General features: G+C 42.2%; 1 protein-coding gene across 2 annotated transcripts in view; it reads right to left on the bottom strand.

The window, feature by feature from the left end:
- The window catches only part of LOC129860668 (von Willebrand factor A domain-containing protein 5B1-like), a 51,565-nt gene that overhangs the window by 34,851 nt on the left and 3,010 nt on the right, over window positions 1–13,704 (bottom strand). Inside the window, exons 2-9 of one of the 2 annotated variants that reach the window (XM_055931298.1) lie at window positions 12,840–12,903; window positions 11,229–11,415; window positions 10,799–10,960; window positions 10,275–10,497; window positions 9,774–9,928; window positions 8,255–8,386; window positions 6,843–6,967; window positions 1,580–1,756 (exon numbers count right to left, since the gene is read on the bottom strand). In XM_055931298.1, coding sequence (XP_055787273.1) covers window positions 1,580–1,756; window positions 6,843–6,967; window positions 8,255–8,386; window positions 9,774–9,928; window positions 10,275–10,497; window positions 10,799–10,960; window positions 11,229–11,412 — 1,158 coding nt within the window. In that variant the 5' untranslated portion in view covers window positions 11,413–11,415; window positions 12,840–12,903. The remainder of the gene's footprint in view (window positions 1–1,579; window positions 1,757–6,842; window positions 6,968–8,254; window positions 8,387–9,773; window positions 9,929–10,274; window positions 10,498–10,798; window positions 10,961–11,228; window positions 11,416–12,839; window positions 12,904–13,704) is intronic. The other variant, XM_055931297.1, reaches the window with a different exon arrangement.

Genomic DNA, 13,704 nt, shown 5'->3' with positions numbered 1-13,704 from the left:
GTAGCCTGTCCTTTCAACCTAGCTTGGAGTCTCCCTTTCTATCCTCTTCTTCGTTGCCAGCGTTGCAAAGTCGAGCAGGAATCGGCAAGATACGCGCCCTCCTCAGCGCCACCATCTTAACTCTTAGCGTCTTTGTAGTGCACTAGAGAAGAGGCATATAATCCAATTTATTTGCATTATTTTCTCTGTGTGACAAAGGGGCCAGTGTATTATTATAAAGAGAACGCTAAAAAAAAACTGTAATTTCAAGTTTTGCTGTAATATGGATGTCACACCACATTGTGTATTCAACACCAGGGGTTGGCACCAAAATAATTTTCCATTGTTCCGTTCTGAACAGAACCCCTATTTATTTTGTTCCGTTCTGGTATTCCGACCAGAAAATAAAGTTCTGAACCGGTTCGAAACAAAAGGTAACGGTTCATATAGTTCCTTTTAGTAATTTTTTTTAAACCTCTGAAATCAACTTCGTTTTTACATTTAGCTCATTAATTTATTTCACCAATTACTGCAGATAGAGCAGCTTGCTGTGGATCGGGTAAGATAGTTGTTTACATGCAGATAAAGCAGCTTGCTGTGGATCGGGTAAGATAGTTGTTTACATGCAGGTAAAGCAGCTTGCTGTGGATCGGGTAAGATACTTGTTTACATGTTTGATTGGTGCAGGCACGAGATGAGACTGACATTTCATGGGTGGGGAGAGAGCGAGAGAGAGGGGTGGACTTTGCTTGGCTTGAAGAACTGAAATATCATGACATGTGAATTGAAATATGTTTAGCCTATCACTAGCATTATAACTTCACCAAATGACATAATTATATACTAGACATGAGTCATATTTTTGGAGCTAAAAATAAAATGATTTACTGATTCTCAAGATTTGACAATAACGGTTCTGTTCCGGAACACTAGAGATCAACCACATATTCTCCTCTTTTTCCCTCCTTATTTTAAGAGGTGGTATCAAATAGTTGTCTGGCATTTTGGGGGTGTTAAATTTCTCAATCTCTTTATATTCAGTCAAAGGTGGTATCAAATTGGGGCCTGGCAATTTAGGGGAGTTTCTGTCTGATCAAAGAAACAGAGGAGGAATGGTTGCATCATCATCGATGAAAGCCAGACTTTGGGTGTCAGAGAGTGTCAAAGCAAGAGGAGCCCATCCCTTCACAATCAGAAGCTATCTGAGTCACATTGGCCCAAATTGCATCACAGACAGAGAGGTTAGTCAAACATCACTCAGCCTGGCCCAATCAGGTAACGTTACGGTCAGATGCACTGGAAATAAAGTCTGAGCTGGGCTGAGTTTCCATTGACCATTCCATTGAAAGGTGTGGCAGCTTCACTCCATCTTTGTAAAGACTACTTTCTATGAGCAGTGAGTCATTGAGTCATTAATAGCACACCATTCGTGTATAACCGCACTTAAGACACCTAATTAGTATACTACATCATTCCTTTATCATTAATACATTTTTCTTTGCCCTGAATTAACAAGTTTAGAATGTAGCTAATTATGCTTACTATATGCATTTCCTATGAATGTGTTATGTATGGGTTATTATGAAGTCTCGTACAGTACCTTGACACGGCTGATGTTGACCCCACTCATGCTCCCACTGCGGTCAATGAGGAAGATGTACTCTCCATGCACCTTCCTCAGGTCAGAGGTCATGGACTTGAGGTCTGGGCAGAAGTTGAGCATGACCACAGGGTTGTGAAGGATGTCCTTGTGGAGACGCTTGCGAATGATATCCACCTACATATGGCCGCATGACCAGAGGATAACATGGTGAGTGAAGTGCTTGAGAGCTAGTCTACTCATGGTCCACAGGATACAGTAAGAGAAGGGTGAACGAAAGAAAATGAGATCAAAATCACGTCATGCAAGCTTTGAATGAGAGCCATATCCACATATTGGAATAACTTTGTACATGCATTTGTTTTTAAATATAGTTATCTTACAAATCACATCTGATAAGATCAGCATTAAAAAGAGCTAGTTCTTAACAAAACAGTGTTCACCTAAACTACAACACAGCTGTTTCCATAATGCAAAAGGTGCATGAAATACATAGATCTAACAGTTAAATATTCTCCACGCAGAATGTTTTTGATAAGCTGAATTACAGCTATGCTTCTTTAAATAAAAATATTTCATAATTCAAGGATTTCCTTTTCTTTAAGAGACCCACATTATTTGAGAAAGAAAGGGCTCTCGATCAACCGGTGAATGTGTTCTTGCAGGTAGATCCAAGCAGAAGGCTGAGGACCTTTCATTGTTTCCATAGTAACCCCTTTTTAATCACACACACACCATTTTAGGGCGTAAGTGTTTTCTCTCTCCCTCCCGTTTAGGTCTACTGGTCACTGAGGATGTATGTGTCTACCACCGTTGTGCCATTCTGACATGTGGAGAATAAAGTACAATCTGTACTGACACATAATTTCACCTCAAGAAAAATGATAAACTCACCATTTAAATTCCATACCATAGCTCCAATGTGTGTCATATGTGGTTTTAAAATCATTTCAGATAGGTGGAAATAAATCAAACACTTTTATGGAATAATAATGGACACAGGAATAATGTAAAATACCTGAATATGCAAAAATTGCAAAAGGTGTGGGGGCAAAAACCCTGTGCTATTCTGGAGCACGAGTACAGAACATTACAAGGCTGCTTCCGACCATTCTACGACAAATTCTGGGAGCTGACGCTATCATAGTCCATGTGGGGTCAAACAATATTAGGAGGGCTAGCTCGGAACTTCTGAAAATGTATTTTAAAGAACTGATTCTAGCACTGAAAGATTCCAAAAAGTGGCCAATTATTTCACGTCCGGTACCATCAATGGGCTGCGGGTGTGAAAGATACAGCAGGCTACTGGCATTACACACCTGGATAAAAGATTACTGTAGCTCTGTTGGAATCACTTTTATAGATAACTTTGGCACCTTCTGGAAACAGAAGATGCTCTACAGAAATGACAAAGTCCATACAAATCATCTTGGGTCCTGGACTTGGGTCCTGGACGCATTTCAAGGCTGCATTGAGACAATGACTTATCAATGACCCACGCCAAGCTCAGATAATCCCTATCATTGTGTCGCTGAGTTGTCGTGGTGCTGCTGCAAATGTACATTGTCCCAGGGGTGTTGGCAGACACAATGTAAGTAACTTAATTTATGTCCCTCTAACTGCCCTGAATGTCTCTGTTGATCCTACAGCTTTTGTATGCAATAGTCACGTGCCTATGAACCAGTTATACTGTTAGCATGAGGCAGTGTGCCCTAGTAGGAAGTCCACCGTGTGCAGCTCACCCTGCACAGCTCAAACATAAATACTATTGTCATGTCTACTTCTGATAAGCTTCCCAATAAAGCAATAAAAACAATCAAGCATCCCAGAAAAGTGCTAAAAATAGCCCACAATAACATATGTAGAGAAAGAAACAAGGTTCATGAAATCAATAACATGCTAGTAACAGATGACATTCATATTCTATCTCTGAAACTCACTTAAATAATACCTTTGATGAAACAGTGACAGCAATATATGGCTATAACATGTACAGAAAAGACAGAAATGCCAATGGGGGTGGAGTTGCGGTCTATATTCAGAACCACATTCCTGTAAAGATTAGAGAGGATCTCATGTTAAATACTTTTGAAGTAATATGGCTACAGGTTCATCTGCCTCACCTAAAGCCCATTCTTGTGGGAAGCTGCTATAGACCACCAAGTGCTAACAGTCAGTATCTAGATAATATGTGTGAAATGCTTGATAATGTATGTGATATCAACAGAGAGGAATATTGTCTGGGTGATTTCAATATTGACTGGCTATCATCAAGCTGCCCACTCAAGAAAAAGCTTCAAACTGTAATGAGTGCCTGCAACCTGGTTCAGGTTATGAGTCAACCTACCAGAGTAGTTACAAACAGCACAGGAATGAAATCATCCACATGTATTGATCACATCTTTACTAATGCTGCAGAAATGTGCTTGAAATTAGTATTCAGATCCATCGGATGTAGTGATCACATCCATAACCTGAGTGAAAAAAAGATTGCAAACCAGAGAGAATGATTAGTGTGCTCGTGTGCTATTGCTTTGTTTTTTCTGTGAAGACCTTTGTAAATATTCTGGATTTACCCTTACCTCTGCCTGCTGTGTTTCTCTGTGCCTGGGTCCGAGTTCGTACTAGTATTATTGTCACACAGGTTAAAAAGGTCAGAGATAGGCTTGGCGATGATAGGGGCTGCAACCTTAAAGAGAAAGGGTCTAAACCATCTGACCCAGATGTTTTTTTGGGGTCAAGTTTAAGGAGCTCCTTTAGCACCTCAGACTCGGTGACCGCCTGCAGGGAGCAACTTTGTAACGGGGCAGGCGGAAAAAGAGGGAGGAGCATCAGGGCTAATCGCATTAGAAGGGGTGGGAGATGAGGAAATGTTGGACGGGCAAGGAGGCATGGCTGAGTCGAATAGGAATCCTGACTTAATTAATTGGTGATTAAAGAGCTCAGCCATCCTTGTCAGTAAAAACCACATCAACATTAAGGGACATGGGCAGCTGTGAGGAGGAGGGTTTATTCTACAGGTCTTTAACCATTTTCCAGATGTTCTTAGACCCACAGAGAGAGAACTGCTCCTTCAATAACTAACTTTGGCCTTCCGGATAGCCTGAGTGCACTTTTTTCTCATTTGCCTGAACAAGAGCCAGTCAGCCTGATTATGCGTGTGCCAAGCCTTTCACCAAATGGAATTCTTGAGGTGGAGTAACTCTGCCAGATCACGGTCGAACAAGGGGCTGAACCTGTTTTTAATAACTCATTTTCTTTATGGGGGCGTGTTTGTTAACAATACCACAGAAAATTAAAAAAAATAAGTTCCAAGTGTCTTCGACAGAAGGGATAAAGCTGATTCTATAGCAATTTACAGAGGCCAGGTCATGAAGGAAGGCTTGCTCATTAAAGGTTTTTAGCAGGCGTCTATGACAAATAAGGACAGGTCGTTTCGCTGAGCAGCCATTACGAACACAGGCTGTAAAACAGTGATCACTAAGGTCATTACAAAAAAACACACGCACTGATACCTATCAGGATTATTTGTGAGGACAACATCAAGGAGAGTAGCCTTTTCTGGGTGTTTGGAGTCATACTTTGTGGGATTGGTAATAATCTGAGAAAGATTTAGGGAGTCCTATTGCTTTAGGACCTGGTCAGGTGGTTTATGCATGTCCCAGTTTAGGTCACGTAGCAGAACAAATTCAGACTTAGTGTAAGGGGCCAGGAGAGACCATAGGACAGGTGGGGTACAGGCCAGTGCTGATGGTGGATGATAACACCCAGCAACAGTCAACAAAGATATATAATTTTTAAGTTGAATGCTTAAAATCAGAAAATCGAATTGTTTGGGGACAGAATTGGTGGAGACAATCGAGCACTGAAGGTGTTCCTTGGTCATAGTCTGCTGCTGGAAAAACGTATGTGTTATGGCTTTACACCCCCTGCTATATTGTGGATAAAGAGTTACCTGTCTAACAGAACACAGAGGGTGTTCTTTAATGGAAGCCCCTCCAACATAATACCGGTTGAATCAGGAATTCCCCAGGGCAGCTGTCTAGGCCCCTTACGTCTTTCAATCTTTACTAATGACATGCCACTGGCTTTGAGTAAAGTCAGTGTGTCTATGTATGCAGATGACTCAACACTATACACTTCAGCTACTACAACAACTAAAATGTCTGCAGCAATGAGCTGCAGTTAGTTTCAGAATTGGTGGCAAGGAATACGTCAGTCCTAAATATTTCAAAAACTAAAAGCATTGTATTTGGGACAAATCATTCACTAAACCTTAAACCTCAACTAAATCTTGTAATAAATAATGTGGAAATTAACAAGTTTAGGTGACTAAACTGCTTGGAATAACCCTGGATGTGGATACAATAGTAGCTAATATGGTGAGAAGTCTGTCCATAATAAAGTGCTGCTCTCCCTTCTTAACAACACTATCAACACGGCAGGTCTACAGGCCCTAGTTTTATCGCACTTGGACTTCTGTTCAGTCATGTGGTCAGGTTCCACAAAGAGGGACATAAGAAAATTACAATTGGCTCAGAACAGGGCAGCACGTCTGACATTTAAATGTACACGGAGAGCTAACATTAACAATAATTATGCATGTCAATATCTCATGGCTTAAAGTGGAGGAGGGATTGACTTCATCGCTACTTGTTTTTGTAAAAAGTGTTGACAAGCTGAATGCACTGGGCTGTCTGTTTAAACTACTAGCTCTACTGGACACTTATGCACACCCCACAAGACATGACACGAGAGGTCTCTTCACAATCCCCAAGTCCAGAACAGACTATGGGAGGTGCACAGTACTACATAAAGCCTCGACTACAAAGAACTCTACTCCACATCAGGTAACTGATGCAAGCAGTAGAATCATATTTTTTTTAAATGATAGAAATACACCTTATGGAACAGCGGGGACATTTTGTATTGTAGATAAGTAGTGGTGTAATAATGTTATATGATGTACTGTTTTATTTGTTGTTTTATGTGTAATGCAAGTGCCTTAATGTGTTTGGACCCCAGGAAGAATAGCTGCTGCGGTCCAAATAAATACAAATACAAATATTTCCAGAAGGTCTTATTGTCTGATGAGTATAATTGAATATTCATTATGCTACACCCTTTTCTTCTTTAATTATAAGCAGCATCTTGCCATTTTACAAAGCCTGTTTAATCTAAAAGTTATTTTCTGACAGCTGTTTCTGTGTCTCTCATTAAGGCTGCTGTGTAAGATGCATTTCAGATCTGATGCAGCACTCACTTTATTTTCATTGCTGGAGTCCTTCTTGGTGGCCTTGATGAAGTCACTCTTCCCCGCGAGGTGATCATCGTACTCCTCCAGTGTCATGTCTCCATCCTCAATCAGCACATATGGCAGATGAGGATCTAGACAGAAGAGGAGATTGTGGCCATTAGACTAATGTGATCCATTATCACCTAGACAACAAGCATGTTTCAGTATGAGCTAGATAGTGGCTAGATATAGTACGTATTTTTTCTGTCACAGAAATCCGTCTTGGATTTAGATTTCCAAGTTGTAATGATGTCGGAGTCAAAATGATAGTCCCATTACTGTTATTTCCTGCTCTAATTCTGCTCTCCACAGGCATCTCTCAAAACATCTCTTTGCAGTGAACTTACGGCGAGCTGTTTTTATTGACCATTTACTAAATCAATGGCGTTTTCTTTGAAAACCGACTATCGTTTTTCAAAATCATTCAAGTTAATTTAGCTATACCAATACTGACGAAAAACCGGCAAGCACTCCATTCATCTCTCTATTTTTATTTAACCTTTATTTAACTAGGCAAGTCAGTTAGACCGCTGCGCCATCCATTTGGTTGAGCTCAGCAAGTTCCTTGATGAGATTGAAACCCCAGCACCACATCGGGCTGAATTGAATTGCACAGCGAGCAACTGGCCCCAGGTCTGTTTGTAGACAAAGCCATCTCTTAGCGCCTATTGAATAAGCAATCTGGGGATTTATTATTGCCTCTGGGAGACAACTGGTCCATGCAGAGGTCAAGACAACCAGGAGAGGATAGATAGACAGCGAAAGAGAGCAAGAGGGGGGAGAGATAGAGAGAGCGAGAGAGAAAGGGAGGGAGACAGAGAGTGAGAGTGAGCGAGAGAGAGAGTGGGTGGCTGGGTAAGCCCGAGGACAGCTCATACATTTGTACAAGGTGGAGGGTGGATGGAATGGAGGGGCTTAAGGTTAACAGATATGTAGAGAGAGAGAGTGGGTGGCTGGGTAAGCCCGAGGATAGCTCATACATTTGCACAAGGTGGAGGCTGGATGGAGGGGAGGGGGTGAGGGTGAACAGATATGCAGAGAGAGTGGGTGACTGGGTAAGCCCGAGGATAGCTCATCATTTGTACGAGTTGGAGGGTCGATGGAGGGGAAGGGCTGAGGGTGAACAGATATGCAGAGAAAGCGAGAGAGGCTGATGATTACCCCCATGTGATTTGATTAACGGTCCTCATATAAATAACAGGGCTTAGCTAAATGAATGGTTTGCTGCAGATAGTTGATGATTTAACACAGAGGATAGGTAAACACTGGTCTATTCTGGGTATGTGATACTGTATTTTGAAGAGCAGTGAGTAATCGTAGTGTCTGCCAGGCTGAGTGGTGGGTGGTGGATGGTGTGTCTACTAAAGTGCAGTACCCACCGCTGGGGTAGATGAGGATCTCCACAGGGCAGTCGTAGGTGTATTTGTCAGCCAGGGTGATGACAACGCTGGTGGCTGAGCGGGCCAGGGGGTCTGCGTCGGCCCGGATCGCATGAGAGGGGCTCTCCACACCTGCACAAAAACACCTCTAAAGCATCTACAGTGTAGAATCTACAGTGCGGAATAAACAGTGGCATCCACTGTGATTTCACTTGACAAAGACATAAAAAAGTACATACAAAAGTATGTGGACACCCTTCAAATGAGTGGATTCGGCCATTTCAGTCACACCCGTTGCTGACTGGTGTATAAAATCGAGCACACAGCCATGCAATCTCCATAAACTAACATTGGCAGTAGAATGTCCTTACTTTCAACGTTGCACCGTCATAGGATGCCAACTTTCCAACAAGTCAGTTCGTCATATTTCTGCCCTGCTAGAGCTGCCCCAGTCAACTGTAAGTGCTGTTACAGCTGTTGTGAAGTGGAAACCTCTAGGAGCAACAACGGCCCAGCCACAAAGTGATAGCTCACATAACGAGACTGCCGAGTGCTGAAGCGTGTAAAAATTGTCTGTCCTTGTTTGCAACACTCACTACCGAGTTCCAAACTGCCTCTGGAAGCAGCGTCATCGGGAGCTTCATGAAATGGGTTTCCATGGCCAAGCAGCTGCACACAAGCCTAAGATCACCATGCGCAATGCCAAGCGTCAGGTGGAGTGGTGTAAAGCTGCCGCCATTGGACTCTGGAGCTGTGGAAACGCATTCTCTGGAGTGGTGAATCACACTTCACCATCTGGCAGTCCGACGGACGAATCTGCCAGAATGCATAGTGCCAACTGTAAAGTTTGGTGGAGGAGGAATAATGGTCTGGGGCTATTTTTCATGGTTCGGGCTAGGCCCCTTAGTTCCAGTGAAGGGAAATCTTAATGATACAGCATACAATGACAATCTAGATGATTCTGTGCTTCCAATTTTGTGGCAACAGTTTGGGGAAGGTCCTTTCCTGTTTCAGCATGACAATGGCACCGTGCACAAAGCGAGGTCCATACAGAAATGGTTTGTCAAGATCGGTGTGGAAGATCTTGACTGGCCTGCACAGAGCCCTGACCGAAACCCCATCAAACCCCTTTGGGATGAATTGGAATGCCGACTGCGAGCCAGGCCTAATCGCCCAACATCAGTGCCCGACCACACTAATGCTCTTATGGCTGAATGGAAGTCCCCGCAGCAATGTTCCAACATCAAGTGGAAAGCTTTCCAAGAAGAGTGGAGGCTGTTATAGCAGCAAAGGGGGGACCAACTCCATATTAATGCCATGATTTTGGAATGAGACGTTCGACAAGCAGGTATCCACATACAAAAACACTCAAATAATTGTGTGTGGAGGTAGCTTTTTACTCATAGTGGAAGGATGTCTATATCGTTAATCAAGTCACTGTTAGTCAGGAACATAAATTGCATTTATTATTATACAAATAAACTGCAATGTGTAGATGGGTGTGTGTTGTGTCTCTGACCTGCAAGGAGATAGGGGGCTCTGATCTCCAGCTGGAAGCTAAACTCATAGTCGATGGAGTTGATGGCCTCTTCCTCCAGCAGCAGGGCCATGCACAGCTGGGGATTTATGGGTGTCTGTTCATGTGGACCCAGGGCACAATTATGCCTATCCCTCCTGTGCAAAAATACCACAATACAAAATCATATCATGTATTGTCCACGAGTCAGCTCTTTCTCTGTCTAGAACATTTAAAATAATTTATGTCCAATACCGGAAGGTTGTGAATAACTTAACTTCTAAGTTCACAGTCAAAGGGATACTTCAAGACTCAAGAGTTACAAGACTGTAACTACCAATTGGGTACCACGAAAATGGGCAGAAAAAGGGGTAAAAAAATTACAAATTAAAGATCAAGTATCCTTTAAAGATCAAAATGGCACTATAGATTTTTTATTTGGACAAGACAGCGTTGACATTCAGTTGTGGTTATGATGATGACACACTGTCACAGAATTCTTACGTTCTGTTCTGGAAGTTAGGGGAGAGTCCCTGCTCCTCGTTGATGGTCCTCTGGACCCTCGGGGTGCACACGGAGGGTGACGTGACACGGATTCCCCCATCAGGCAGGGTGGGCAGCTCAGAGGAGGTGCTGACCAGCACGTTGACCGTCTCCAGAGGTGGGATGACCCCCAGATTCACCACCAACACCGTCCTCTCCATGTCCTCATCCAGCACTATCTGTCCTGGAATACCATAGCAGAACAACTCACATAAATGGTAATGTTTTGTATTTTTCTGAGCAATATTATCATTATTCACTGGATTATATTCTAGATACATAGTTGGAACCGAAACCACTAGACTGGTCTGTGTTTGGACTGTCTTGCCATCTCCAATTGTCATTGTCACACAAATGACCATAGGAGTTGGCAAGATGGCACAAAGAGATCTGTGGCCAGGCTACAGAACCACTGACCACTTCATGACAGTGTGTGACGATTCCTCTAACCTTCATAGGTGACATGACGTGAGACACATTCTTACCACTGCCACTCTGAAGGGCTCCATTAGCTGTAGTGCAGCAATCAAAGTAACAGTCATCCATCTTGGACTTGTCTTTGATTTGCACTGTTATTATTTGGCTGGAGATCATAGCCTCGAATCCCACAACGGTAGAGCATTCTTCCAGTGGGTAAATGAAGATACCTGCATCAAATGAAGACAAGTAACCATAGGCAAACAGCCAATTAAGTCAAACTAACTCAATTATGTTAATACAGCCCCTGGACAGTGCCTATGTAAATGTTTACATTGAGAAGCATTGTGGAAGCTCTGGAGACTACCTAGGAGACAAGGGAAGTAAATTCAGAATAATAATTTTAAGCACACTTGTATAAGGCCCCCAGAGAATGTTCATGATCACTTGTAGTAATGATCTTACTTTGTTGTATATACTAACAAATGAGGTTCTCACCTTCAATTGGATGGTCCTCGAAGTTGTTGTAGGTCATGGATGCTGTCAGGGCTAGAGTGTAACCTCTGACACAGGAAGTGATCTCAGAGACACTGAGAGGCAGAGCATTCTGCCTCTCCTTGTTGATCAGGCCTGGCATGGTGATGCTTCTTTTATGTTTGAGTTTCTTTTCATTACCATTCATAGACTGGGAGGAAATAACAAATTGTTCAGACACATTTTTAATAACTCAGAAAAAAAAATCAACCAACAAACAGCTTTCATTATAAGCTCTGATATCCAGCAATAACATCAAAGAAAACAGAGTGGGCCTTATAAATGCCTTTGAAATAAATCCAAACTTTATTTAATAATAAAAACACAGCCGGAATTGTCTAAGATCTATAACCGATGGTTCTAGTACAATGTGCCAAGGTCCTCAGTGCGTCAGAGCGAAGGGGGAAAAGAACATACACGTCTTTGCCAAGTGATTTATAACCTTTGAGATCTACGTAGAGACTCCATTTCAAGTCTCCTTATTCGCTAACAACCAGGGGAAGGCGTATGCAGTGCATCTCAACCAATAGAAGACAGGCAGAGTTATACACAGGTCTCAGAGCAGCTTGGAAAATTTGGCACTCACATACACATAGGAAAATTGCTCTACGTCCAGTTCTGTTTCCCTCACAGATATAATTCAAACGGTTTTAGAAACTAGAGAGTGTTTTCTATCCAATAGTAATAATAATATGCATATTGTACGAGTAAGAATTGAGTACGAGGCAGTTTAATTTGGGAACGTCATTATTACAAAGTGCTAACAGCTCCCCCTATTGACAAGAAGTTAAGAACAAATTCTTATTCACAATGACGGCCTACACCGTCCAAACCCGGACGACGCTGGGCCAATTGTGCGCCGCCCTATCGGACTCCCAATCACGGCCGGTTGTAATATAGCCTGGATTCGAATCAGGGTGTCTGTAGTGACGCCTCTAGCACTGAGATGCAGTGCCTTAGACCGCTGCACCACTCAGGAGCCCAAAACGGTCCACCCCTGCATCAAAACGTTACATACCTGTAAAACCACAGGGAAATTAAAACTATCAGTTCAGTCCATCCACTACAAAAGTGATTGAAAATGAAAACAAAACCATTAGAGATAGAGAGATCACTGTAGTATGACGTGAGTGTCGGTATCTGATCTACATGTAAGGCAAAGGCAGCAAAAAACAATATAACACATTTGTCCAAGGTTATATTTAGGACACAAAATTTCAAGTTCCCACTATAGAAGAAGCATGACTCATCCAACAAACAGAGTATCAACATCAACGTTGCACTGGTCTGGTAGAATATTGCATGAATGAGTGTGTGAGATGAGATGTGGCAATGAGAAGTGGACAATGCTTATGGCCAAAATGTTCATGCAAATGTCATGTGACATGGCAGCTCAACCTTTATTACCAGTCAAAAGTTTGGACACACCTACTCATTCAAGGGATTTTCTTTATTTTTACTATTTTCTACATTGTAGAATAATAGTGAAGACATAAACTATGAAATAATACATATCACTTATGGAAAAAAAGTGTTATACAAATATATATTTGAGATTTTTCAAAGTAGCCACACCTTGCCTTGATGACAGCTTTGCACACTCTTGGCATTCTGTCAACCAGCTTCATGAGGCAGTAACCTGGAATACAATTAAATTAAAAGTTCATTTGTGGAATTTCTTTCCTTCTTAATGCATTTGAGCCAATCAGTTGTGCTGTGACAAGGTATGGGTGGAATGCAGAAGATAGCCCTATTTGGTAAAAGACCAAGTCCATATTATGGCAAGAACAGCTCAAATAAGTAAAGAGAAACGACAGACCATCATTACTTTCAGACATGAAGGTCAGTCAATCCGCAATATTTCATGAACTTTGAAAGTTTCTTCAAGTGCAGTCGCAAAAACCATCAAGCGCTATGATGAAACTGGCTCTCATGAGGACCGCCACAGGAAAGGAATATCCAGAGTTACCTCTGCTGCAGAGGATACGTTCATTAGAGTTACCAGCCTCAGAAAATGCAGCCCAAATAAATGCTTCACAGAGACAAATCTCAACATCAACTGTTCAGAGGAGACTGCGTGAATCAGGCTGTAACGGTCCTGACCTGTTTTCTGTTGTTTTTTTATGTGTTTAGGTCAGGGCATGTGTTTTGGGTGGGCAGTCTATGTTATCTGTTTCTATGTTGGTTTTGGTTGCCTGGTATGGCTCTTAATTAGAGGCAGGTGTTTTGCGTTCTCCTCTAATTAAGAGTCATATTTAGGTAGGGTGTTCTCACTGTTTGTTTGTGGGTGATTGTCTCCTGTTTCTGTGTCAATGTTACACCATACGGGATTGTTTCGGTTTGTTCGTGCGTTTATGTAGTCTGTTCCTGTGTCGGCGTGCTTCGTGTATTTGTTAAGTTCGTTTGTTCAGGTCTGTCTACATCGTTTTGTTATTTTGTT

This window comes from Salvelinus fontinalis, chromosome 8, assembly GCF_029448725.1.
Source record: "Salvelinus fontinalis isolate EN_2023a chromosome 8, ASM2944872v1, whole genome shotgun sequence".
Lineage (NCBI taxonomy): Eukaryota > Metazoa > Chordata > Actinopteri > Salmoniformes > Salmonidae > Salvelinus > Salvelinus fontinalis.
Note: the sequence above shows the minus strand (reverse complement) of the source record. Positions and strands in the feature narration are given on the sequence as shown.